The sequence below is a fragment of the Sinohyriopsis cumingii genome, chromosome 17 (assembly GCF_028554795.1).
Source record: "Sinohyriopsis cumingii isolate HCF-2022 chromosome 17, ASM2855479v2, whole genome shotgun sequence".
In the NCBI taxonomy this organism is placed as follows: Eukaryota; Metazoa; Mollusca; class Bivalvia; order Unionida; family Unionidae; genus Sinohyriopsis; species Sinohyriopsis cumingii.
Window position 1 is genome coordinate 2,172,356 of NC_142977.1, and position 26,296 is coordinate 2,198,651.

General features: G+C 41.4%; 1 protein-coding gene across 5 annotated transcripts in view; it reads right to left on the reverse strand.

The window, feature by feature from the left end:
- The window catches only part of LOC149777648 (deoxycytidylate deaminase-like), an 82,972-nt gene that overhangs the window by 7,247 nt on the left and 49,429 nt on the right, over positions 1-26,296 (reverse strand). For 3 of the 5 annotated variants that reach the window (XM_089938709.1, XM_089938706.1, XM_089938710.1), the window contains one exon: positions 18,418-18,627. In XM_089938709.1, coding sequence (XP_089794835.1) covers positions 18,418-18,627 — 210 coding nt within the window. Of the gene's footprint in view, positions 1-18,413; positions 18,628-26,296 lie in introns of all 5 variants that reach the window. The other 2 variants (XM_089938707.1, XM_089938708.1) reach the window with 1 other exon arrangement.

The following is a 26,296-nucleotide window of genomic DNA, read 5'->3' on the forward strand; positions in this document are numbered from 1 at the left end:
TCTTCTGACTCCTCTTGTTTCTTTTTTGGGCAATCTGGAGACCAATGTCCTTTTTCTTTACAATAATAACAGGTATCTTGACTTTTGTCTTTTTTAGTCCCTGTTTTTGTTCTTTTTGACGGTCTGGACACTCTGAAGACCAATGCCCTTTCTTCTGACAGATATAGCAAGTATCTTGACTTTTATCTCGAAAGGAAGGAGAGTAGTCCGTAGGCTGGTCTGAAGAGAATTTTCTAATGACCCCTCGCAAAGCTCTGACGAAACGTTCCATCCGGTTAGTCTCTTCCATCGTTGTGCTCGGCTTGAGAGTGAAATGAATAGTGAAAGGACAAGACACACACCCTTTTATATACGCTTGTCTGCCATGACTATAAAGTAGCTCATGGTGTTTGAACTTGAGTCATTTGACTTTTTGCTTTCAAGATGAAACGATCTAATTCATTCGAGAAGAAAGAAGAAGAAGAAGAAAGCAAGAGGCAGAAACGTGATCTATCACCTCGTACCAGAGCTGAAATCTTGGCACAAATTCATGCCAGTGATTTTGAAGAGGACATGAGTGAACCAGAATTTGAAACCTCTAAACCAAGTTCACCACCCTTAGTCAACCCTGAAAAGTACTATTCCATTCGAGAGACGGAAAAGCGCTCCTCTAGAAAATTTAGAACCACGGCTTACACCTACACGGTGAAGTTTAAAGATTTCAAGGCCGACGTACCCTTGGAGAAAGCAGAAGGGTTCATCACCGAGATGTGGGATTCTTTGCTCACCTCACTCAAGCGACAATGTCAACCCAAAGAAGACGATCGCTTGACACTATCGATAGATCACGACGGTTTGAAATCCCCTGTTTGGATCGAGTTTAGTAGACCCGCAGAACTAACCCCTTCCAAAATCATGGACAAGATTCAACACGTACAACAATCTAATGACCAGTTTGACATCACCGATGGTAAAGCCACACTGAAAATGGCCCACGTCTCTCTTCCTCAAGGGACAGGACGCAAAAAGATGTTATCGGTGGACGACCTTCGCAACACCAAAACAAGTCTCGTCCGAATTAACAACCCTCAAGACCAGATGTGTTTAGCCCGAGCCATCGTGGTGGGACGAACCTATGCCAACAAGAACGACACGGTAGAATGGAAAAGAGCCTGGAAAACTATTCAACAACCACGATCGAGCCAAACAACGAAACGAAGCAGAACTCCTGTTGCAACAAGCCGGACTGTCCAAAGACACACCCTGTGGCATTCCTGAGATGCAAAAATTGCAAGATGCCCTAGCTCCACGCTACACCTTGAAAGTGCACCCTCAAGAAATGCGCGGGCCTCTGTTGTTTCGAGGCCAACATTTTAAGGACGGAAAATACATTCACCTTTATCATCACGATGACCATTTCGATACCATTACCAGTATCACTGGATTCCTGCGATATGTTTATTATTGTGAGAAATGTGACTATGGTTATAATAATCGAGAGCAACACAAACATTGTGGATGGAAATGCCCAGGATGTTTGGCCTCTCCACCCTGTCTGAGCGAAGAACCAGTGCCTTGTTCAACTTGTCTGCGCACGTTTGTCAGCCCTACCTGTTACCAACAACATTTGAAGACGCAAGGTTCACAGAAGAAATGTGCTTGTCAAGTCCTGAGATTGTGCCCTACCTGTGGACAAGGCATACTTACCAATAATGCCAAGGCACACGTATGTCGAGGAAAGAAAAAATGTCACATTTGTCACCACATCGTGGACTTGGAACACCAATGCTACGTGCAAAAATACCAACCCCCACCAGAGAAAGAGGACGGTCACAAGAAGAAAGGCAATTTCATCTTTTTCGATTTCGAATGCATGCAAGAGACCGGCATTCACATCCCTAATTTCTGCGTGGCTCATCGAGCGTGCGAGAAATGCATTCAAGAACCTATCTTCAGTCATTGCCCTCACTGCAGCAAGATTCCCGGAGGGCGTGAAAAAATCTTTCGGGGACCGAACACGTTAGCCGATTTTGCCCAATGGGTTTTAGACCCCGTCGACAAGACGTGGAGCCAAGAGGACATCGAACGTTACGGAGATTGTCATCGTCATGCCACGGTGATGGCTCACAATTTCTCCGGATACGATGGACAGTTTCTTTTGAGGTACTATACGGAACAAGGCACCGAGCGTCCTAAAGTGACTTTGAACGGAGCCAAAATCATTTTCATGCAAGTGGGACAAGTACAGTTTAAAGATTCGATGAGTTACTTGGCCATGCCTTTGAGTCGAATGCCTAAAACGTTTGGAATGACAGAAATGGCTAAAGGGTACTTTCCACACTTTTTCAATACGGAAGCCAATCAACACGCCGTTCTACCCCATTTGCCTGAGGCTCACTATTACGACCCCGACAACATGCGTACCGAACAACGAGAAGCTTTCTACGCTTGGTACCAGGCTCACGCCTCGGACCCCTTCGACTTTCAGGAAGAAATGCTAAAGTATTGTCGTTCCGACGTGGACATTTTACGGCGTTGCTGTGGAAAATTTCGAGAACTGTTCATGGAACACGGAGGGGTCGATCCTTTGAAAGAAGCTTGCACCATTGCCAAAGCGTGTTCCTTAGTGTACCGCCAACGATTCATGCCTGAAAACACCGTAGCTGTCATCAGCCCTCAAACGACCCACTATGTCAAGCGTCAATACTCGGTCAAAGCCCTACGCTGGTTACATTACTTGTGCGACAAGGAAGATAAATGGATTCAGCATGCCCGCAACGGAGGAGGCGAAAGGACCATCGCAACGTATTCGGTCGATGGCTGGGACTTAGAAAACCCCAAGATCGTGTACGAGTTTAACGGCTGCTTATTTCACGGATGTCCCGTCTGCTACCCTGACCGTGACACTAAAAATCAGTTTTTACAACGGACCATGGAAGACTTGTACCAGGACACTTGTCAGCGTCGCCTAAAGTTAGAACAGGAAGGATACCAAGTGGTGGAAATGTGGGAACACGAGTACGATCACCGTATGAAAACTGATCCCGAGTTTAAACGCCTCGTGGAAAGTTACCAGTTCATGGACCCGCTGAACCCGAGGGATAGTTTGTACGGAGGAAGGACCAATGCCACCTGTTTGCTGTACCAAGCCGACGAAGAGAAAGGAGAAGAAATCAAATACTTGGACGTGTGTTCGCTGTATCCCTACGTGTGCAAATATTGTCGCTTTCCCGTAGGGCACCCGCAATTGCTGACGGAACACATCGACCTGAAAAACATTCGACAATACGAAGGCTTGATCAAGTGTAAAGTTTTGCCTCCCACGAACCTATACCATCCCGTCTTACCTCACCATTGTCAAGGCAAACTGATGTTTCCCTTGTGCCGTACTTGTGCCGAAACGTGCAACCAAGACCAGCCTTGCCATCACACCCATGAAGAACGGGCCTTGACGGGAACCTGGGTCAGCGTAGAATTGTTCAAAGCTCTAGACATGGGATACCAACTGTTAGAAGTGTACGAAATTTGCCACTTTCCCAAGACACAACAATACCACAAGGGTGACCCTACTCAGAAAGGCATTTTCGCAGACTACGTGGATGCCTTTTTGAAACTGAAGCAAGAAGCCAGCGGCTATCCTTCCTGGTGTCACACTCCCGAAGACCAAATACAATTCAAAGACAAATACTACGAACAAGAAGGCATCTCTTTAGACCACATCGAAAAAAACGAAGGCAGACGATCGTTTGCCAAAGTGATGTTAAATTGCTTGTGGGGTAAAATGGCACAACGACCGTGTTTACCCAAGACGGAATATTTGACAGAACCTTCCCGCTACTTCCAGATGATTCACGACAAAACCAAATACATGAAACACGTGGACGTCGTTCGAGAGGATTTGATCTTGGTCAATTACGAAGAAGATCTGGACTTTGTACAAGACGACCCTTTTGGAAATGTCATCATTGCGGCTTACGTGACAGCTCATGCTCGCTTAAAATTGTACGAAGCTTTAGAACTGTTAGAAGAACGCGTCCTGTACTTTGACACGGACAGTTGCATTTACATCCATCACCCGATTCAACATCACCCTGACATCGAAGGAGACCGTTTAGGAGCCTGGACAGATGAGCATCCCGACGACAAGATTCTAAGTTTCGTCAGTGGCGGTCCCAAACATTACGGCTACGAATACCGGGACAAACAAGGAGAAGTGCACACGACGTGCAAAGTGAAAGGACTGACTCTGAATCATCGTACCAGTCGAGTGGTCAACTTTGGGGTATTGAAAGAAGCCTTGCAATCGGGAGAGGATGGAAACTTTAAAGTGACCACTTATCAACCGAACAAGATTGTACGTTTACCCACTCACCACATCGTCAGTCGACCCTTGGAAAAAGTCTATCAAATTGTATACCAGAAACGAGTTCGACTTCCCAATCATTTCACCTTACCGTACGGTCACGTCGGTATTGGTCTGTATATAAAAAAGGAACCCTAGGCAAGATCGATAGTTCATTGGGACTACCAAGACCGAGCGAACAAGATGAATACTTTGAAAGAGACATCGTTCCAGTTTGGGGATTGTAAAAAAGTTGTATCTTCCTCTAGTGTGACTAATACTGGATGGATAAGACCCAGACATTGCGACGGAAAATGTCCGGAAGGAAACTGCGATTGTCCATGTGGTTACCATTGTAATTGCGTAACGGAGTTTGCAGACGAGTGCGATTGTGAGCCTTGCGATGGATACGATGCTGTACCTTGTGACCTGAGCGATGCCGTAAAGCATCATGGGAACTTTGTTCTCACTGCCCCTATCATGGAAAGTGATGCTGTGCGTGTCAAACCTGAGGGATGCGAAAGCGATGCCGCTCGTCTTCTTAGACATTTTACCGGGTTTAAAGGGGAATGTCGACCATCACGTTTACCTCCCTACGGATGTCATCCAGCCCTGAGCAAACTCCTGCCCATGTCACTCAACCCTCATCGAAACGAACCTGTGAAAGACGAATATTCGTTTCCTGGGCGTTTGTCGGAATACTGCGACTTTGAAAATCGTCTTCAATCGTTCAAAGGAAAATGGCCAAAGTATCTGGGAGGACCGACCCCCGAAGAATTAGCCAGAGCCGGATTTTTCTACTTGGGCGAAGGAGATAAAGTCAAGTGCTTCAGTTGCGGTGTGTCACTTCACCACTGGGAACCGCAAGATTCGGCCTACGTAGAACATGCTCGATGGTCACCGAATTGTCATTACTTACCCTTAGTGGGACCGAGACATTGAAGTAACTTCTTACCATAATAATCTGTTCATGGATACTTTACAAGAGAACATTCGTGCTTTGCCTGTGGAGCTGAGAGAACGCATTTATCGAGAGCTGGTCAAAATACAAGTGAAACGTAAAGAACAATTGCATCCGTTACGTCACCGGTGTTTGAACCACTGGTACCTGAAGGCTATACAAGGATTGATTCAATTGAAAGTGTTCCATCGGACAGACATTGATGAACGATCCTCTAGTTTTAAAAAGGATTGGTTTGGTATGGACGATTCTACCTACATCATTGTAAACGTACTGCATCGAATTCCAGAGGAAGAGTTAACGAATTACCAACATCTTGAACACAATGTCAACTTGGTGAAAGAGGAAACTTCTGAACGAATTGTAATGTGTAGATTAGTGACTCAACGATTTAAATTCGACACTGAAGCAAAACCATGTTTGTGCAAACAGTACATTTCTTGTGTCAGACCAAAGTGGATTTAGTATGACCTATTCATGGATACTTTGCTAGAGAACATTCGTGCTTTGCCTGTGGAGTTGAGAGAACGCATTTACCGAGAACTGATCAAAATACAAGTGAAACGCAAACTCAAAGTGATTCGTCCGTTTTTAAATTATGCTATGTTCCAAAGTACAAGAAGACTGATTATGAGTGGATATTACATTAGGCACAAAGGTAAACGAGGCTATTGGACACCACCCAACGATTCCAAAAACAGTGTATATACTTATGGATACTTTACAAGAGAACATTCGTGCTTTGCCTGTGGAGTTGAGAGAAAGGATTTACCGAGAGCTGGTCAAAATACAAGTGAAACGTAAAGAACAATTGCATCCGTTACGTCACCAGATCTTTAACCACTGGTACCTGAATGGTATAAGAGAACTGATTCGTCAGAAATTCTTTCAATGGTCAGACATTGTTCAACACTTTGAGGTCGCTAATGATCGACATCTTCATAATTATGGTTACTTCGAGATTCACCTACAGCAATACATTGAGGAAGACAAGTTAAAGGATTACCAACATTTGTTACGTGGAATCTACTTAGTGGAAGAGGAAACTTCTAAACGAACTCTGACGTTTCGGTTACAGTATGCAAGATTTAGATTCCCTACTGGAGAACGAAGATCTCTGGCTAGAAAGTACGTGTATTGCATCCAAAAAAAAGAGAATATAAAAACAGGCTGCCATGCCACGGTTTATGTCACATGTCATCCAACAGATTCCGTGGAAGGAACTCAATGACCATATTCAAACCGTGGATCATTACCATCAATTATTACAAGAATTTTATCCATTCAATTTTGACGACAAGTGGTGTGTGTCTTAGTGACTTGTGTTCTGGGATTTCGTTTACCAGCCGATTCTTTGTGGACTCTTTACGATCAGTACTTACCACCTCAATGGCCTTAAATGGTCACGAAAAACTCCTTTTGCTCAAAGCCTTGCGTTTTCATCTGGATACTTCTCGACCTCAACAGGAAAAAAAGATTCGTCAACTTTTAGCTACCCAAGACGTTTATGACGATGTGTGTGTAGCTTGTGACTTACATCCCCATTGGACAGATGTCCGTGCCTGGAAAGAATGGGGTTTTGAGGCTTGGACCCAAGAAGTGTCCCAGTATGCACGAGAGTTGTTCAAGGAAAAAAGTTACTTTTCAACCCGTGTTAGTGACGGTGCCAGAAGAACCCGTCACCCAGGACAGGACTGTCGTGGACAGACCTGAAAGACCCTTTCGGGAGGACACTTGTGTGACCTTACCCCCTACTATAGAACTGGTTAGAACATTACCCAAAACATGTTGTACAGACACTTGTGTTTATTCCACGTTCATAGTTATCATGTGCCTTTTATCCTTGTACTTAAGCCTTTGGCTTTTATGTATTTTTGAGAAAAAAAACATTCAATAAACGTGTTCTGAAAAAGTATATAAACTCTTGTCTTGTTTGTTTTCGTGTCACAAGAGACATTTCTCACACCATGGCTACCTCTACTGTCTCTGCTCCCTCTTCCTCTACTGTCAAAGTCATCGACGAACACTTAGATCGTGCCAGTTGGGAGGCTTTGTATCTTCGCCATCCCTTTAACATGCTCATTGCTGGACCAAGCGGATCTGGTAAAACCGAATTCGTCAAACGTTTGATCGAACATAAACATCATTTGATCGATCGGCCACCTCAACGGATCGTGTGGTGTTACAAAGAGTGGCAATCGGCGTACAGCCTCTTGCGAGAAAGTCAAGGCGATTCCATCGTGTTTGTGGAAGGTATTCCTAAAGAAGACGACGGCATCGTCTCTGACTTCCGTCAAACCCATTTGGTCATTTTCGACGACATGTTAGGAGAAGACGAAGAAGAAATTAAATTGTGGTTCACGCGCAAAGGGCATCACCGTAATGCCAGTGTCGTTTACATCACCCAAAATTTGTATCAACAAAGTAAAGCCCATCGCACCATCAGTCTCAATGCGCATTACGTGGTCTTGTTTAAAAGCCCTCGAGATAAATCGCAAGTGCAAGTCTTAGCCAAACAGTTAGGAACGCCTTGGCTGACTCAGGCGTACGACGATGCCACTGAAACGCCACACGCCTATTTACTCGTCGATTTGAAACCTACGATCCCCGAGGATTTGCGATTTCGTACCCACTTGTTTCACCACTGGTGCCAAGACGGAGGGCCTGTCCTGTACACCTCTCCGTCCTCGACTTCATTTCACTCCCCATAAAAAAATCTATAAAAACCTCAGACCCTTTTTCGTCTGTCTCACACAGTGTGAACATGACGTCCCTTCAGTCGCATCTTCCCGTCAAATTGATTCGTGCCTTGTATGGCATCAGTCGAGAAAAAGATCCACAAACACGAGCTCGTGTCTTAGAAGCTAGTCTCAAAGAAGTCTTGCGATGGTTCACGGTGACAGCACGTCAATTACTCCAAGGAATCATTCAGATTCCTCATCAAACCAAACGCTTTTTCGATCGAAACAAAGTTGCTTTGGTCCAACTGGCCGATCCCCGCATCGACACTCAAACCAAAAAACAAATCATTTTGAAACCTGGAGGGAGCGGTACTCTAGGAGGGGTCATCATTCGCTCACTCTTAAGATGGGATCCTAATGCCCCCAAAGTTATCCTCAAGACAAAAGTCCAACGAAGCCCCAAGAAGAAAAAGAAAAAGACCAGGTCCCCAAGAAGAATAACTTCTCCAGTGGCAGGACCCTCCTCTTACCAGACACCACCCCGGAAAAAGAAAAGAAGCCCCCAGAAAAAGAAACAGAGAAAAAGTCCTCAGAAAAAGAAAAGTCCACAGAAGAAAACTAGTCGCAAGAGAGGCACTTCGGCCAGGACGCAACCTTACACTCGCAAACCACGACCTGCCACAGCGGTGACTGCGTCTCCGGCAGCCTCACGTTTGTCCACTTCTCCGTTGATGTCACCAGGAACTGAAGAGTACTTGGAGACGTTGATCACACCAAGAATTTCTCCGTTGATGACCCCCAAAAGAACTTCCCCAGTGGCAGAACCCTCCAATTTAGCGGCAGTGGCTGCTGCTCACAAAGTACCTTCTCCCAAAATCAAAGTCCATGAAAGATCGGGCATGTTACAAAGTTTACTGGATTTGTCCAAGCAAGAACTGGCTCGATTTAGTCCGTTGCGTACCCCTGCACGACGTGTCATGCCTGTCCTCAAACTGATACGACGTAAAGACAATCAGTGGCGACGCGTTCCAGTATAAAAAGACCTGTGACCAAGTCGGGGTATCAGTGAACTTGTAAAAGATGTCACCTCCAAGAAGCCACAAAAGAAAGAGACAAAGGCAGACGCGTCATCCGACAAAGCGCTTAGCCAAGCATCGACGTTACCATAAGAAAAGACACAGTCGTTCCAAGAAAAAGAGGCGTCAACAAAGGGGAGGATTCCTTGGCGATTTTGGGAAAAACATTGTCACCTTTATGACAAAGCGATAGTCCCCAAAAAAAGATAAAAGGGTGTGTGTTAAGTCATCGACGTTAGTGTCTGTTTGGTGAATGTCCCGGAACCCACAAGCAAAGATGTCACCCTCCAGAAAACCCCAAGGAAAGAAAAGGAAAGGACTGCCACCACGTTTAGCCAAACATGGGGACATGTTATCTGTCCTGTCCAAAGCTTCTCCACCCCTACGAAAAAAACTCATTCAAACGGCCTCCAAAGAGGTCATCGATACCGTGTGCGAATGTTGTTTGAACGTTTTGAAAGGCACGATCCCTTTGTCCAAACACCAGAAACAATGCTTAGCCAAACATCGTCACGTTCTTCGGAAAATGGTTCAAAAGAAAATTCCCATTCGTCAAAAAAAGATGTTGGTCCAACGTGGAGGTATTTTACCTCTCTTGTTAGGCCCCATACTGAAAGGAGTCTTGGGAACCATGTTGGGAGGACTGGTGGGAGCAAGATAAAAAGGCCCTCGGAAGTCCCAAGATCTCAGAATCCACCCCTGACAACCCCATGGAAGGACGAAAACTAGCTTTAGTGCCTTACAAACGATGGATGGAATACCATCGGTGGCAAGAACAACACACCCCGCATTTACCTCCCAATCCCAATTTGAGCGAGATGTCCCAGTTACAACACGAATTGCAATCCTTGATGGATCGCCAAGATTTGTCCGAAACAGAAAAATCGCAAAAGTACGGTCAACTCTTGCAAAGACTGCAACTCTTTCACCAGAAAGCTTTAGACGAAACAGCTTTACCCACTCTAAAAGATTTTAAGACCTTGATGAAAAGTCCAGCACCATCATTACCACCACTACCATCCCCAAGGGTCACCAGAGATGCTACCCCACAAAGACCTGAGGAAGAAGAGACGCGCGAAGTGTTTCAAACACCGTCAGCAGCTCCCATTTCGAGTAAGATTGCAGCATCCTTGTTGACCCCGTCCCCCACACCCCAACGAGAAGAAATGAAAGCTTGGGTTAAAAAGATGATGTCCACACCTCCTTCGACAGAAGTGAAAAAGAAAGAAGGGAAACCAGAAGCGAAAAAAGAAAAGAAAACCAAATCCATTCCATTGCCACCTCCACCACTGCCACCACCACTACCTTCAACTTCTACTCCCGTAGCCCATCGGACACGTAAATCCGTTTCCAAACCACCCTTTCGACCCACCCAAAGTAGCATCACCGAAGAGTGGGTGACTTATTAACACACCAACACAAAATAAAAAATAAAAAAAATGCAAAAAAGTCTTAGCCAGCATTTACTACGATCACTCGCATCCTGCAGGTTACGCAGGAGTTCAAAAATTGTATCGTGCTGCCAAAACGCGACTGAAAAGTCTCCGTTTACCTCAAGTGCAACGATGGTTACAAGAACAAGCTACCTACACTTTACACAAACCCATTCGACGCAAGTTTGCCAGAAGTCGCACCCGAGTGGAAGGCATCGATCATCAATGGCAAGCCGATTTAGCCGATGTCTCTCATTTGGCCAGCTACAATCGTGGTTACAAATATTTGTTTTGTGTCATCGACGTCTTTTCCAAATTTGCCTGGGTCGTGCCCTTGACTTCCAAATCGAGCAGCGAGTTAGTGCGAGCCCTACAACGGGTGTTGAAACAAAGCGGTCGTCACCCTCTTCGATGGCAAACGGACAAAGGCACCGAAATTCTGAACCAAGCTTTCCAAAAAGAATTAAAGAAACGTGACATTCATTTTTTTACCACCAAGAATCCCGAAACCAAAGCCAGCATCGTGGAACGTTTTCAACGCACATTGAAAGAAAGCATGTGGAAATATTTTACGCATCACCACACTCTGAAGTACATCGACATATTACCACACCTGGTGCAAGCGTACAACCAATCTTACCATCGAAGCATCGGACGTGCCCTGCAAGACGTGACTCCCGACAACGAAGTGCTGGTGTTTGAGCGTCTGTTCGGTACGTCCCCGACGAGGGCTGTCCCCAAGAAAAGTGGAGAGTTGGCCGTAGGAGATTGGGTGCGCATTGGCAAAACCAAACGCACTTTCGACAAAGGTTACTTACCTAACTGGACGACCGAATTGTTTCGCGTCACTGGACGAGTGCATGGCCGTCATCCTGCCGTCTATAAATTGGAAGACATGAACGGAGAAGTGCTCAAAGGAACGTTTTATTTGCCCGAGTTACAACGTGTTACCAAAAAAGAAGACGACGTGTACGACATCGAAAGCATTCTCGAACGCAGAACCCGTAAAGTGGGCAAACGACATGTCAAAGAAGTGAAAGTACGTTGGAAAGGATATCCACCCAGTTTCGATTCTTGGATCGACGCATCGCAAGTCATCGACTATAAAAAGAAGTGACCATCATGCCCTTTCAGACATCAGACGCAGCTACGTCGACCATTCCTTCTTCACCCAGTTCTTCTGTGCAAGATTTACAAAAACAACCCTTGTGGGTGTGGTGTGGAGAACGTGTGCCTAAAACGCAAATCGTCTTTTTCTGCCAAATCTTCGTGGTGTATTGTGTCATCGGGGCAGCCATCGCCAATTTGAGTTTGCAACAAGGAGACAAACAATTGTGGACCATTCTATTGAGCAGTTGCATCGGTTACCTGCTTCCTAATCCCTCCCTGAAATTCTCCTCGAACGGGAACCTTGTGTCCAGTGCCAGTGTCAGTGCCAGTCACCAGTCCAACCACAACCCCATTTTGGGCGGAGACACGCCTCTGACGTCCAGTAATATCCCCTCGGACAGCCACAGAACTCTAGAATTATGAGTCACGAAAACCAATTTTACTTAACCTTACCCAGTGACAGTTCCATGGAGGTGTTTCCCAAGAACACGTTGTGCTGTTACACGGCCAAATTACCTCAGGCCATCCCCTTAGATCACGAAGCCCATTGGGAAGTGGCTTTGGTAGAAATGATTCACCCTACACAAATCCAAAACATCACCGAAAAGCAAAACACTTTTGAGGTCGAAATCCTGAACCAACAATTACAAGAAGCCATGAATGACATCGGGTTTTCAGGGATCACAACACAAGCCAGCAATCCAGCCTTCAAAATCTACACCTTGAAAATTCCGGCAGGGTTTTATTTTAGTGGCCAACATTTGGTGGACACTATTGCGGACAGGTTCGAGTTCGCCTTTGGCAAAGCCCTGAACGAAGTCAAAAAAAGTGTCACCCTAGAGTACCATAAAGTGGCTCATCGCTTACTGATGAAATTTCAGGATACCCAAACGTTGTCCATCAGTTTTAATCGTGACTTGTTTGATATTTTAGGTGGAGACGTAAAAATGGCTCCAAATTTTAAACCGAAGATCAACAGCAATACGGAATTTTACAAGTTTTTTCGATTCCCTGTAGAACTGAACCAAGGACTGAATTTGATGTTTGTGTACTCCGATGTGGTGGAATACAACGTGGTGGGACACACCTCCGTGCCATTACTGCGTGTCATTCCTTTCAAAGTGGATAGTACCACGACCAGTGACCAGGAAGGTGGAAACACTTACCACGTCCACCGGGAATTTGTCCATCCTCATTATTTGCCTGTCAGTAAGTCGTATTTGGACACGGTCAACATTGCTATAAAAGGAGATTTGGGACAAAATATTCCATTCACCAAAGGAAAAGTCACGGTGAAACTCCATTTTCGAAAACGTTTCTCTCACGACTCGTAAGTAAGTCATGTATCCAGTGTACCGAGGGGTTGCACAACAGCGAGGACACGGTTTAGGAGACATGTTAAAATCGGCCTTTCGTTCGGTGGCCCCGGTGTTGAAACCGATGGTGACACGCGGATTGCACGCCTTGAAAGATGCGGCACTGACGCAAGGCAAAGAATTTCTCCAAAATGTCATCATCGACAAACAAAACCCTAAAGAAGCCTTCATGAGGGCAGGCAAAAATGTCTTGCTGAAAACGGGCAAAGACATTTTGGGCCGACGAGACACACCTATAAATGCCCTACACGCTACCGAGTCAGGCATTCAGCAAGGACAAGGCAGAAAGAGACGACGACGAAGAAAACACCCTTTCACCAGACTTCAAGCTAGAAAGGCCAAGAAAAGAAGAACCGTTCGAGACTTAGACGTTTTCGATTATTGAGAGAGAACAGAACAAAAAAATGATGCACCGAGAGTCTTGCGCCTGTTCCAAGACGGAACTGGATCTGTTTGCCATGCCCCCCACCATGATGACCATGCAAGAATCCCAGTGGGTGGAATTTCACCCCGTTTCCTCATTGATCGATTCCGCTCCCATCGAGTTTGAAATCAAAGGACAGCCCGAAGATTACATCGATCTGAATAGCAGTTACTTGTACCTGAAAGTCCAAGTTCAAGATAAGACTGGAGGTGCTATAGACACTGAGCCGGTAGCTCCCGTCAACAATTTCATGCATTCCTTGTTCAGTGGAGTGGACTTGTACTTGAATACCAAACTGGTCAGCAGCAGCATGGATACTTACCCTTATCGAGCGTACCTGGAAAATCTCTTGACGTACGGAATAGACGCCAAGAACACTCATCTCAATGCCTGTGTGGTATGGGAAGCTGACGATGCGGGTCAGTTTGAATTATTAGAAATTATTACAACTGACAAAAACAAAGAATACAATGAGGGATTTGTAGAACGAAGAAACAGAATCAAAGATGGACAGAGTTTAGAACTGATGGATCGTTTGCATTTGGACATGTGGTTGCAAGAAAAGTATTTGCTGAATGGAGTGGATGTCCGCCTGAGACTGAATCGGAGCAGTACCGCTTTCCATTTGATAGGTGATAGTGACGATTACAAAACCAAAATCCTAGAAGCCAGACTCTACGTACGCCGTGTGGAAGTGTTACCTAAAGTGGGAAACGACATTAGTCAGACGTTGAGCAGAACGACTGCCAAGTATCCGATCCGACGCGTGGAAGTGAAAACTTTCACCATTCCCAAGGGACAGCGATCGATGATCCAAGATCATCTGTTCCAAGGACAGCTACCCAAACGTTTAATCATTGGTATCGTCGAGAATGAAGCCTTCAACGGAGCTATCAATAAAAATCCGTTCAACTTTAAACACTTTGACGTGTCCAAAATCGAAGTCAGTCGCGATGGCAAGACCTTGTGTACCCGACTTTTTGAACCTGACTTTAAAAACAAGAATTACTTGAGATCGTACTTGTTCCTGTACGAAGCCACGGGACAGTTAGGAACCAACACCAGTCACGGCATTACGTACGACAATTATGCAGGAGGCTGCGCTTTGTGGGCTTTCGATTTCACTCCAGACCAAGGCAGCGACGAGGGACATTTCCACCCTATAAAATCAGGCCAGATTCGTGTGGAAATTCAGTTTGCAATCCAACCAGACCCCGCTACTGCTAATCCAACGTTGAACGTCATCCTGTATGCAGAATTCGATAATACCATAGAAATCAACAGTTTGAGAGAAGTCATTCTAGACTATTAGAAGTCATGGAAGATTGTTATCCCTCTTTACCTAGTGGAGAAACTTTGAAGATGGAATGTGAGGAGACCGTGGAAAAAGAAGAAGAAGTGATCATGATGAAATCGAGATGGCCAGAACAAGAAGCCCATTTAGTCTCCTGTTTTGCCAAACACTTGGTCGACAAAATAACAGAATTGATCAAGAAAAATTGCTATGGATGTCAAAACGATCATCCCAGTCAAATTCGACACGATAAATGCATGATGTTGAGTCAAGAAGAAAAATTGGATGAGTATCTGGACGAAGCTTGGAGTCTCATCTCGGACAAAGACGTGTTACACCAGTGGTATAAAGACTTGCGTGAACATTCTTGTCCACCATTAACCACTCAAGAGATCCATCGTATCGAAGCTCTCCTGAATCAGAGTGAGGAAACAGAACGAATAACCGTTTATTCTTCAGACATTTTCAAGCAAAAAGTCAGGATCGAATTGACGACGTATTATTACCTGTGAAGAATAAAAAAACCACACAAATGGATACCTGGGAACTTTATTACCTTTTGAACCACAGTTCGTATACGTCTTCTTGGAATCCTGTCGTCTGTGCTAAAGATGAACTCCCTCATCGCAAACCTAAAGACCATCAAGCTTACGTAATCAACACGGACGACAGTCATCTCCCAGGAACCCACTGGGTAGCCGTTTACTTTCCTCAAGAAGGATGTGTGGAATATTTCGATTCGTACGGATTGCCCCCTTTGGAAGACGATATCATCGACTTTATGAGAAGAAATGCTCAAACCACCCGATTCAATAATGTGAAATTACAAGGCACAGTGTTTCTTTTAGGTCCGCGCGTTGTTGTTGTTTTTTGGTCATGATCTAGGTAAGATGAATTTTATGTTTTTAGGGGGATGTTTTCCTTCACGTCCGCGCTTTCAGTATAAATTGAAACTCGTTCGGCAGTCCAGCTACCCTTGTTGATTGATCAACACCAAAAATGAACACGAGACTGGAGAAACTGTTGGAACTTCATGTGCATCTGGAATATGCCAGGCGCATATTAAATGAACTGGCCGCGGAAGCCATTGTCGAGGAGGGAAGGATAAGAGAGGAGGAAAGAAGAAACAAAGAAGAGGAGGAGAGAAGATATAAAGAAGAAGAAGAGGAAAGAAGATACAAAGAGGAGGAGAGAAGATACAAAGAAGAGGAGGAGGAAAAGGAGAGAAGAAAAAATTTCAGAATCCCAGAGAGCGAAAATTGGGATTCTGAAGCGACATATCCTGCCTCTGCTCTCTCCCCCTAAAAGGTAAAAAGTGACTGGGGGATAAGATGTGTATGTGGCGCCAGGCCTGGAAGGTGCCACCATTAACCAGGTGTCCATGAAGTTCCAAACAAAACAGCCCTTTTCAGGGCTACCCAATACTCTAGAAAAAAAATAACGATCGATTTGCCAATGTGTGTAGGTAGAGTAGTGTGAATATAAACACTAACTCTTTATTAATAGTGGAAGTGTATGTGTTTGTGTGTTTGTGTTTGTAAATGCTGAAGTAAGTTTGTGTGAATAGTAGATTATGGGTTTATTTATTGATTTTTAGCGTATGTAGAGAGTATAGTTGTGGTTATATTATATGAAATGAGAAAGTAGGGGATGTTTTCCTTCACGTACGCGCGATGTTCGGTCATGATCTAGGTAAGATCAATTTTATGTTATTAGGGGGATGTTTTCCTTCACGTCCGCGCTTTCACTATAAGAACCCACAGTGTTCGTTGTTCAAACCATTCTGCAAAGAATAAAAAGAAGATGGCGTCAAACCAAATGGACAAAATACAAACCTTGCAAGACGTTTTAGACAACTTAGGAATAATGGAACAGATGCTAATAAGACTCGTTGAAGACCATTATTCCTATAGTCCCCATCGTGTAAAGATGGAAATTAATAACTTAAGAAAAGCAAAGGACAAGATTAGTGGTGTCATGAAAGAGATAAAGGAGGAGAAAGAGGATGAAGAGGAAAGAATAAGAATACGCAAATGGAACGAAAAAATTGAAAAAGAAGAAGAAAATGAAAAGAGGAAGAAAGAAGAGGAGGAGAAGAAAAACAAGAAAGGGAAGAAGAGTGTAGGAGATAAAATAAGAACTTGGTGGAGAAAAAGAAGAAATTAGAAGAAGAAGAAGAAAACCCAAAGGCCCTTTTCAGGGCCAGCCATATTTCTCGAAAAGAGATAGCCTTTCCATTGCCTACCCTTTTTTAAAAAAAATTTTTAAAATTTTTTTAAAAAAAAAAAAAGCAAACAAAAAATCCCATGTTAAATTTCCCTTGTCGCTAGACAAGCCCAAAGTCTATTCCCCATGTTAAATTTCCCTTGTCGCCAGAGTGACCCACGATTTTTCTCCATGTTAAATTTCCATTGTCGCTAGAGTGACCCAGGGGTCTCTGTAATGCTAATTTCCATTGTCGCTAGGGTGACCCACTTTACTACTTATATGCATTTCTTCAAACGTACTTGATGGTTCAACGTAGTATGGATTTTAATAATAATAATAACAATACTAATAATAATAATAATAATATCAGTAGTAGTATTAGTATTATTATTAGTATTAAGGTCATAAGAATTAATGTATGTTTGCAACTTTCGTCCTCGTCTAACAGTTTTCTTCAGTGCTTCCAACAATATGTAAAGATGTATAACTATTTCGTTTCTTTAAAGCGCAACATAATAGAGTATAACATCTAGAACAGTTTATTTATAATCAGTAGCTAATTTGTCAACTACTGTGGAGATGTTTGAAATAAAATAGTGTAAGCTAGTAGCAGGTTTATTTTACAGCAAATGACGTTCTTGTCTGGTTGTTTGTTGTCACGTTTGAACAATCGGCTTTTCATTTAACTTTATTCGTGAATGGCTTTGGCAAAACAGGAATAGCATGAAGGAAAGCATGCGTTTCACACCAGAGAGTGTATATAATAGGCAACATGTTGTTAGACAAGGTGATATGTGGATACTTTTAGGTAAGCTATTAATGTACCAATATGATGCGTCGAATTGCTCTATTTGTCTTTGTTTTGGTTTTTCATTCACAAGAAAATGTATAACTGTGACACCGATTGTATCATCTGGGAGATTATTTAATGTAAGTTAAAATATTTAACGGACTATCAGAGACATGGCAATCGAATGCCCACTAAAATGCAAGGTTGGATTGTATCTTGGTGTAAAGTTTGTTCTGCTTTTGTTTTAGTAAATTGGCATATATATGAATTTACAGATTCAGTGATGATTACAATATGAAACCTACTAACAAAAACTCTCATAAATAACCCAACCAACCCATTATATAGACAAAAACACGTATATTATGCAGCGGTACATACGAAATGTTGCAGGCAACAATTGTATAAGTCTGTGAAAGAATCTATACACTAGTAGTTTTGGACCGGTATCAACCGTTTCAAAGAGGAGCTGTAATGTACTGCCAAAAAGGAATTAGACACATTTCATGTTATTGATATAAAGGAATACTGAGAATGGTTTTTAAAACATCTAGTGCTAGCCACGGTAACAGTTTAACAGAGACCTTGACGTTAACTACTTCATGACTTGGTATATAATGCATAACTGCATTTCGATATTATGGCTTTAATAGGAAATGTTTGCTGGCACCATTTAGACCTCTGTTTTAATGAATGCGCTGTCAAAATGTCGACCATGGGAACAAATAATGTATCATACCTACACTCCACTTTGGTCTCTTTCAACAAAAGCTTCGACGCAGCGTATATCGCTCTCTTAAACCCTTTGTCCTCAAGGTAGACAACCCTTTTGATTCCAGACTGGATCATCAATTTTGAGCAATCGTTGCAAGGATACAGCGTGGTGTATACCGTGCAGCCTCGTATGTCAGCGCTCATCTTGTTGACGATGGCGTTCATTTCTGCATGGCAAACTATATAAAGAGAAATAAGAAGCTGCTTAAAATGAATATGTTGTTTCTTGGCGTGAATCCTTCTTAAGATAAGGCGTATGATATAAAAATCATATCTGTGATTAGCAATAAAGAATCAAGGCAAGACCCTAGTGAAGAACAGTGTGTGAATCGCGCGAAGGTTTAGGGTAGTTGTTTCTAAATGGTGCTTCCCTTGATAGTTATCGCTATCACTGGAGGGTTAGGATTTCTCTTAATAAGACTAAAACTACTTACAATGTTTTTTGCATAAATGGTTAGCGTGAGTTGACTTCCAATCGCTGTTAATAAATTCATCGGCCCTAGACAGACTGAGTTTTTTTAGTCTTGGAAATCGTATGTTATAATCTGTTTATGCATTTTCCGTTTTTGTGACATCCTTGTTGGAAATAAACTATACTGTCCAGCTAATACAGAGCGCTTCCAAGAGTGAGGAAATGGAGGGTTTCTTTCTCACTAACAGGTGCTAATATGATATACACTGGCTAAGGAATATTATAATCGTTGACTAATCAAGTTACAAGATTAACTCAGACTTGGAACACTAGCTTCTTACGAGAAACATTGTTACCCCACAGATTAGGATTTCATTCTTTCTTTTTTCGCTGTCTCCTCGCCCGCTGAGTCGAAACATATCAGTCCCCTATTTTGATGTCATAGACCTGATGTGTAAAGGAACTTCCAGGCTTATTGGCAGCTGCTCTGATTGTAAAGCACCGATACTGCATTACCCATATTATCCCAAATGAAATACCATTTTGTAACATACGTTGTATAAGTCGTCTTCAGCTACTTCTAAATCATAATATTCCTATCTAAGGAAATCACTGATGTTTCCTAAAAGATGACAGCTCATGTATTACACCCGATATATACCATGGCAGTCAACTTTCTCTTACTTCACACATGGAAAGTCAATACTGTCAAAAGTTTTATCATAGCTCCAAAAGCGCGATCTGGCTTCAAAAACGTATGACGCCCTACCTTTTCTGTTAGGTAGGGGAGATACGTATAAGTGTGAACTGCACTCAGAAACTCCACTAAACCCCAAGGGAAGTCCCGATTCTCGCCGTTGAGAACAACCCAAACGTCTGTACTTAGACTTATTTCTCAACCTATAAAGGTGCATTGTCTATCTGTATGTCGTCGAAGCGCGCTTTCTTCCAGATCCAGATCTCGCAATCTCTAAGCCAATAAAAGATAAGACCCCATTTCAAACATATTTAGCTAGAAGCATTGCTTAATTGTGTTGGAAAGGGGAGTAAAATATTTTCGCCAGTGACACAAGATAACCCATCGATGAACATCTGATATGCACAGAACCAATTGGGTTTGGATGGACTATGTCCGTTTTACAGTGTTTTGAACAGATGCTTTGGTTAGTTTATTAAGCAATGTGAATATGTTGTCTAGATCAAGGACACAACACAGCAGCCGACACGACCTGGCCTGGAAATCGAATATGGTACTCTTTCGAAGGATTGTCTCACGATAACAATTAAGATAAAGATCATTGCGCTTCTGAGATGCATAGAAGTTTTAATCTGGCTGTACTAAGCCCTCTTTAATATGGTCTGCTTAGTGGCTTTTATATTGGACAATGTGACTACAGAATACGATGTCTTGCCCGAGGACACTACACGACAGCCGACAAGGCCTGGCCTGGATATCGAACGTGCTACTCCTAAGAAGGACTGCCACGTGTTATCTACAACATAAAACGATGAATGCGCTTCAGAGATGCACAACGGTTTAATCTTGCAGGACAAAACCCTCTTTAATGTAATTTGGTTAGTGGCTTTTTATGTTGGGCAATGCAAGTACAGATTGCAGTGTCTTGCCCTCGGACACAGCACGGCAGCCGACTCGGCCTGATCTGGGAGCCCAATCTAGTACTTCTATGCAAGACCTCATCGTATTAACCACTAAACCTCCATGTGCGACAATTGTTAGATAAACAACAACAGCTTAGTATTGCTCTTCTAAGCCCGCATTGAGGTATTTTGCTTCAATGGACTTAAAAGCTCTAGTATCAACATCAAGTTTGCTGTTGTGCATTGGAAACGTACAGCAGTATTCTTATTAGGTTTAAATACATCCGTTTATAGACATTTTGCATGAAACGTACTTTTATTTGAACATTCTAATCTATAAAATATACTACCCATTGCTTCTATGCTTCGGAGAGGCACAAAACTCCTTTGATTCAATTTAGCTAAACCTACTTTAACTTATATTGCCTAAAAGACCAACTGTTGGACTCTAGCACTACGTTTTCCCAGGGACCTGATCCTCCTATCGGCTAATTCATTAAAGGCTATCATAGTTCTTACTATAATTCACACAAAACTTTTATAAAAAGTTATTGGAAACTAATTCGGTCTATTAAAGGGAGATTTCAAAATGGACATCTTCAGCACAGGTTTAAACGTCCAATCCTCACTTAAGAAACCTAGAATGGATGACGTTTTAAGTGAACATTATTAATTTGACATTTACCTCTCTTGGTCAATTCTAGTTTCCATATCTGTAGAGGAGGTTTCATTAGAATGACCAGGTACAACGACTTATGCCAAGTCGATTTAATAAATAATTTTCTGGCACGAAACTCTCATGATTAACGAATTACTTCCCTAAAATTGACATGGAAATAAAATAAAAATAGCCTAGAAACACTGGGCCGTTAGATAAACATGTGATTACTTGGAATGATTTCTAATTTAACCCAGACTTCTTGAGTCACATCAAGGAGACGATGATGGTAAAATATGTATCGTCACGAATTCGGGAAGACTTCTGGAAGAAAAAGATATAAGAAACCCCTACGTTAGTAATGTTTCGGAGATATACAGTCGATAAGGCACGTGATGTTTCGATGCCGGGGTGATCGCCAGGTCAATAAATATTGATCTCTGTTAAACATTCTACACTTTAGCGTCAAGACTAAAGTGTTGCTAACACTAAAGTTGTCTTGTAGGCGTTGTGGTCATTTTCGATTTCGTAATCATTTTTTCAAAATTCATCAAAATGCATTTTAAAATGATTTTACATTAAAAGTCTCACTTTTTTTCTATATTGTAGCGTTTTTAATGTCATTTAAAAAAAATAAAGGCAAAATCTTTTTTATTTTCCTCATTATTTCCTCTTAACGAATGTACACGCGATACTATTATAAATCATGTTTCATCGAATTGTTATACATTCTACCCATTTTAGTCGAACATGTTCGACGTTAAGAAAACTCGTGGGCCACTGGCCATCATAACTGTGTGAAATAAATCTTGGTATACCTGGTCCTTTGACATTCTAAATACTGTGAAAAAAATCATAGGTCAGCTAGGGCGACAAGATTGAAAGAACATCTGCCACAAACCCTTGGTATCTACACAATCGACCTTTAAAACTTGTTTATGAAAAGTCTGGACCAAGAGTCTTCACAACTTGATGGGGGAGTAAAAGCTCAGCCCTTCAACTCTATTAGTTATTAAATCTGAAGTCTCAAGGGTCAATAATCCACTGACGGTTTCCTGGTCATGTGACTATTGGATTTTAACCTTGGCACCTGCTTCTAAAAAGAGTTGACCTAACAATTAGCATCTGAGGGACTGGCTATGAAATTTTAATAAAACCTGAGCCACTGGCTTTCAAAATAATTGCTATAGCAATTAAAATCCTAAGCCACCTAGTTGAGTGGGAGTCTATTTTAATGAAATAAATCTGGGACAATGGTTGTCAAATTTGAATACATAACAACAAAGATACATGGGCCAGTGAAAGTCGCATTAGCTGATATAAACCAACAAGTATTACACCTTACTCTGGTCATGCAATCCAGCTGAACACATTATTTATTTTACAAATACAAATAATAAATACATTTCGTGAGAAAAATATATATTTCGCAAAAAATGACAAGCTGTTATACATTTTCTACAACTACACCATACTATTTGATATTTCATATTCAATCGAAACGTACAGTACACAGTGTGGTATTTTTTAGCAAAATCATTTAAACTGAACAGTATTTATGGTAGCATCGGAGTGTGGAATATCTTGTTGGCATTTAATAGATGACAGTATGCAATAGTTAGCTTAATCAATATACAAGTTTCATATATGCTTTTATCTGAATGCACAATACTATAACAGAATATTCTTAATCAATAAAATTATATTTACTTGTATTAACATTAATATCCTACCATTGCATGATAGGAAAACAGAATAGTTTAAGAGTGATCTAGTCCAATTGTCTATTATAAAATGTAAACTAAAACAACATGAAAAGAAATTACTATAATAAACTAGACAAATGGCGGGATAGAAAATGGCATTTACAATAGAATAATGTGTATTATTATTCTAAAGCGATGACAAGAAGATGGAGTTTTGTTCTTCCTTCCAGATAGTTACGTACTAAGAAAGGCACAGCACGTTTAAATCAAAGTAGTAGATAATATATTGTTACAAGCCAGGGGTCTTTACTTCACCGAGCGGTATTAAACCCTGGCGCGATTCCCGCTAGAAGTCATCAGTTTACCCCAAAATTTCCAAAGTCTTCCATACAACTTCAGTTATAAATTAGAAAGTCCGACGTGTCCGTTCAATACATAAATTTTATTCTAATCAATGCAAAACCACATACCTCAAAACTTGCTAAATATATATCAACCGCACCTCTGCATGGTTTCTCTTCGATAGGTTTCCGTACCGCCAGCATTTCACACCGTAAAAACTATACAACTATCCTTAACATAGGGGACTGTTTTAGCTACGCCATCTTAGGCCAGTCAATCTACGATTTCCATGCACATTTCGCCAATACAACTGCATCACACTTGTCACCATGGAGACATAAACGGTATCTACTAAGTCTCCTCTTGTTGATTCCATTGTGTAATTTACAGGTCTCCTATCGTAAATACTGCACTGCAGCAACACCAACAATGTACACCACTAGATTTTAATAGGGACTAAAATACGACAGGGTCACTCAATCGCTTTTGACCTGAATTCACTGCTAGTGAACCATGGCATAATGGAAACTCACTAACACTTTACTCCGTGACGTTTGCTCCTAGTAAATGACTAATTATTTCGGGCAAAGGAATATTTCTATTGCACCTAATTCCGACAATTAATCACAAAAATCGAATAATTCATTAAAACGGGGCGCTTTAACTAAAAACGCATACTCCAAATTTATTACAATATGATTTCTAGTTAAGATACTCAAGTGTAAAATACAACAAGCATTTCACGGTTTGTTTCTACTGCTCGAGACAAATACAAAATACATTTAATATTTATTTTTAAGTGAAGAAAGTTATGAATCCCAAGAACACACTACAATTAGATATCACCAATATATTTCAGATTCAAATGTTACACTATAATAAGCAGTTGGTGTAGGAGGCATATATTTGATGCAAGGTAATCATGCTTGTTTTTATTTTGTTTTAGGGACCCCGAGTGGCTAAGTGGTCTAAAGCGCTCTCCGTTACGGATCACTGCCATCTCACCTTTGTCTGCGTGGGTTCGAGTCTCGGATTCGGCCAGTGTGAGAAAGCTTGCCATTAGCTTCTCGTGGGTCGGTGGTTCTTTCTGGTGTTTTCTCGAGTTCTTCCTCCACCATTAATACTGGCCGCCATGTATAGCCTATCGTGTGCTAATTTACTTCAAGCATTGGAAAATCACCATAAATTTGCCTCATCATTTTTGCTTCATTTTTCTCTAAGAATGTATACTAACATAATCATCAGTTATTGTTATTCTTGCAAATGAAATATCCTTTTGGAGTTTAAAATATTTCATCATTACACAGCTTTATATTTTATGTCTGTCTTAAGTTTTTCAAAGACATCACTATTCACTGACTTAAAAACCGTTTTGCAACTTGATTGGTTACTTTTATTCTCAGAGATATGTTTAGTTATTTATATAATTTTAACCACTGCTTTTGATTGAATGTAATTTGTCTTTGATTTGCATGTGTTTTAATCCTAACCGCATATTCAAATTTCATTAGTGAATGGCATCTGTTTCTACGTGCTTAATAATTTGGTCTCGGCATGGGGACTTCATCATATCCATACGCTATAATAAACTCGTTTTTCTTCACACTCTGAACAAACAATGTATGAAGGTGTGTGTTATTGGCCTTAATGTATCGAGGTTTTGTTATCGATATCATGAGCTTTGCTTATCTATTAGGCGTCATGTCTATTCCGCTCTCATTATTGATTCGATCATATCATAATGCCTAACTAAATCCTAATCGACTTTATCTTTTTTCAAGCTGGCTTCATGAAGTTGTTCAGGTGCTCAAAATATTTTGCTACATCTACTGCATAATTCTACATACGCTTTAAACCTTTTTCTGTATTCCAAAGTAACTGTGGGCACTTTGTATTCTCTGACTTTGTCATGTCGTCCCGCTAAAATACCTTTGCTGTTTGTTTATTATTGTGCAACGTTTACATCATGAGTACATTCTATTTCATCGATATATTTAATTTGATGAAACACATAACATGCAATTGCTTCTATGTATATAATGTAAATTTAATTTGTTACATCAGATTAATATTGCGATGTTTTAGGGACAATTAGTCAAAGGCTGCTTTCGTGAAACAATTTATTTGGGCTCCCAGATTCATCGTTTATTTTCCTTGCTACCAGCACATAATTTTGCCATATATAGTTTTACCTTTTAGAAATTTGATTAATTTTCATGACATCATGCTTATTGAAGAGAAATAACCTTTCGAATAATGTTCCATTATTTTTTCTCCTTGGAGTCTTTTAGTTTTTATACTACTCGGTCTCGTTAAAATAGTGCATTGTGTATACAAATCTCTTCCATGAAATTAGAATATACAAGAATATAGTTGTAAGTTCAGATCCCCACTTACTCTTCAATTGTAACAGCTGGCGTTCAATATGAATATGTAGCTAACTACGTCAACGGATACTAGTTATCTATTTTCCTCCTCCTTTGCTTTATTTGGCGAGATGTCCATAGATCATTGATATCATCTAATCTATTCATTACTAAGTTTTTTTTTAATTATATATGTTCTGGTTTCATTTTGTTAACAAAATGTTCAGGAACCGTATTTAATTGTCCTGACAATAAGATACTGTAATCACGTCTGAACAATTGTCCATTACTATGCCATAAAATACAGAAGGTTGAATAATGAAATAATTGCAAAACAGAAATAATAAAATGGAACACACCATAACTATATGTTGTTGTTAAGGACTGATTAGATAAGACCTTGAAAATAAAAGTACTGTGGTTTATAAATATGGTGCACTTGTTTGTTTTAATAATTTAATACGGATACTGAAGAAATTTCAAGTGATGAAATGTATTGACAGCAAGTGTGTGTGTGTGTGTGTGTGTGTGTGTGTGTGTGTGTGTGACTTAGATTTGTAACGAACCTTTAACAATTTTGCACTCATATCGCTACGATGTCTGCATTGTGGCAGTTCGTATTGCTGTTCAGCACTGGGACATTATGCCGCAGAGATATAGCATCATATACCACCTGAAACCAGGCCGATCAGTCCTAAATGTAACCTCTTAATGCTGAACGCACATTCCGGCAGCTGCTAGTAAAAAATTTATCAGTCTTTGGTA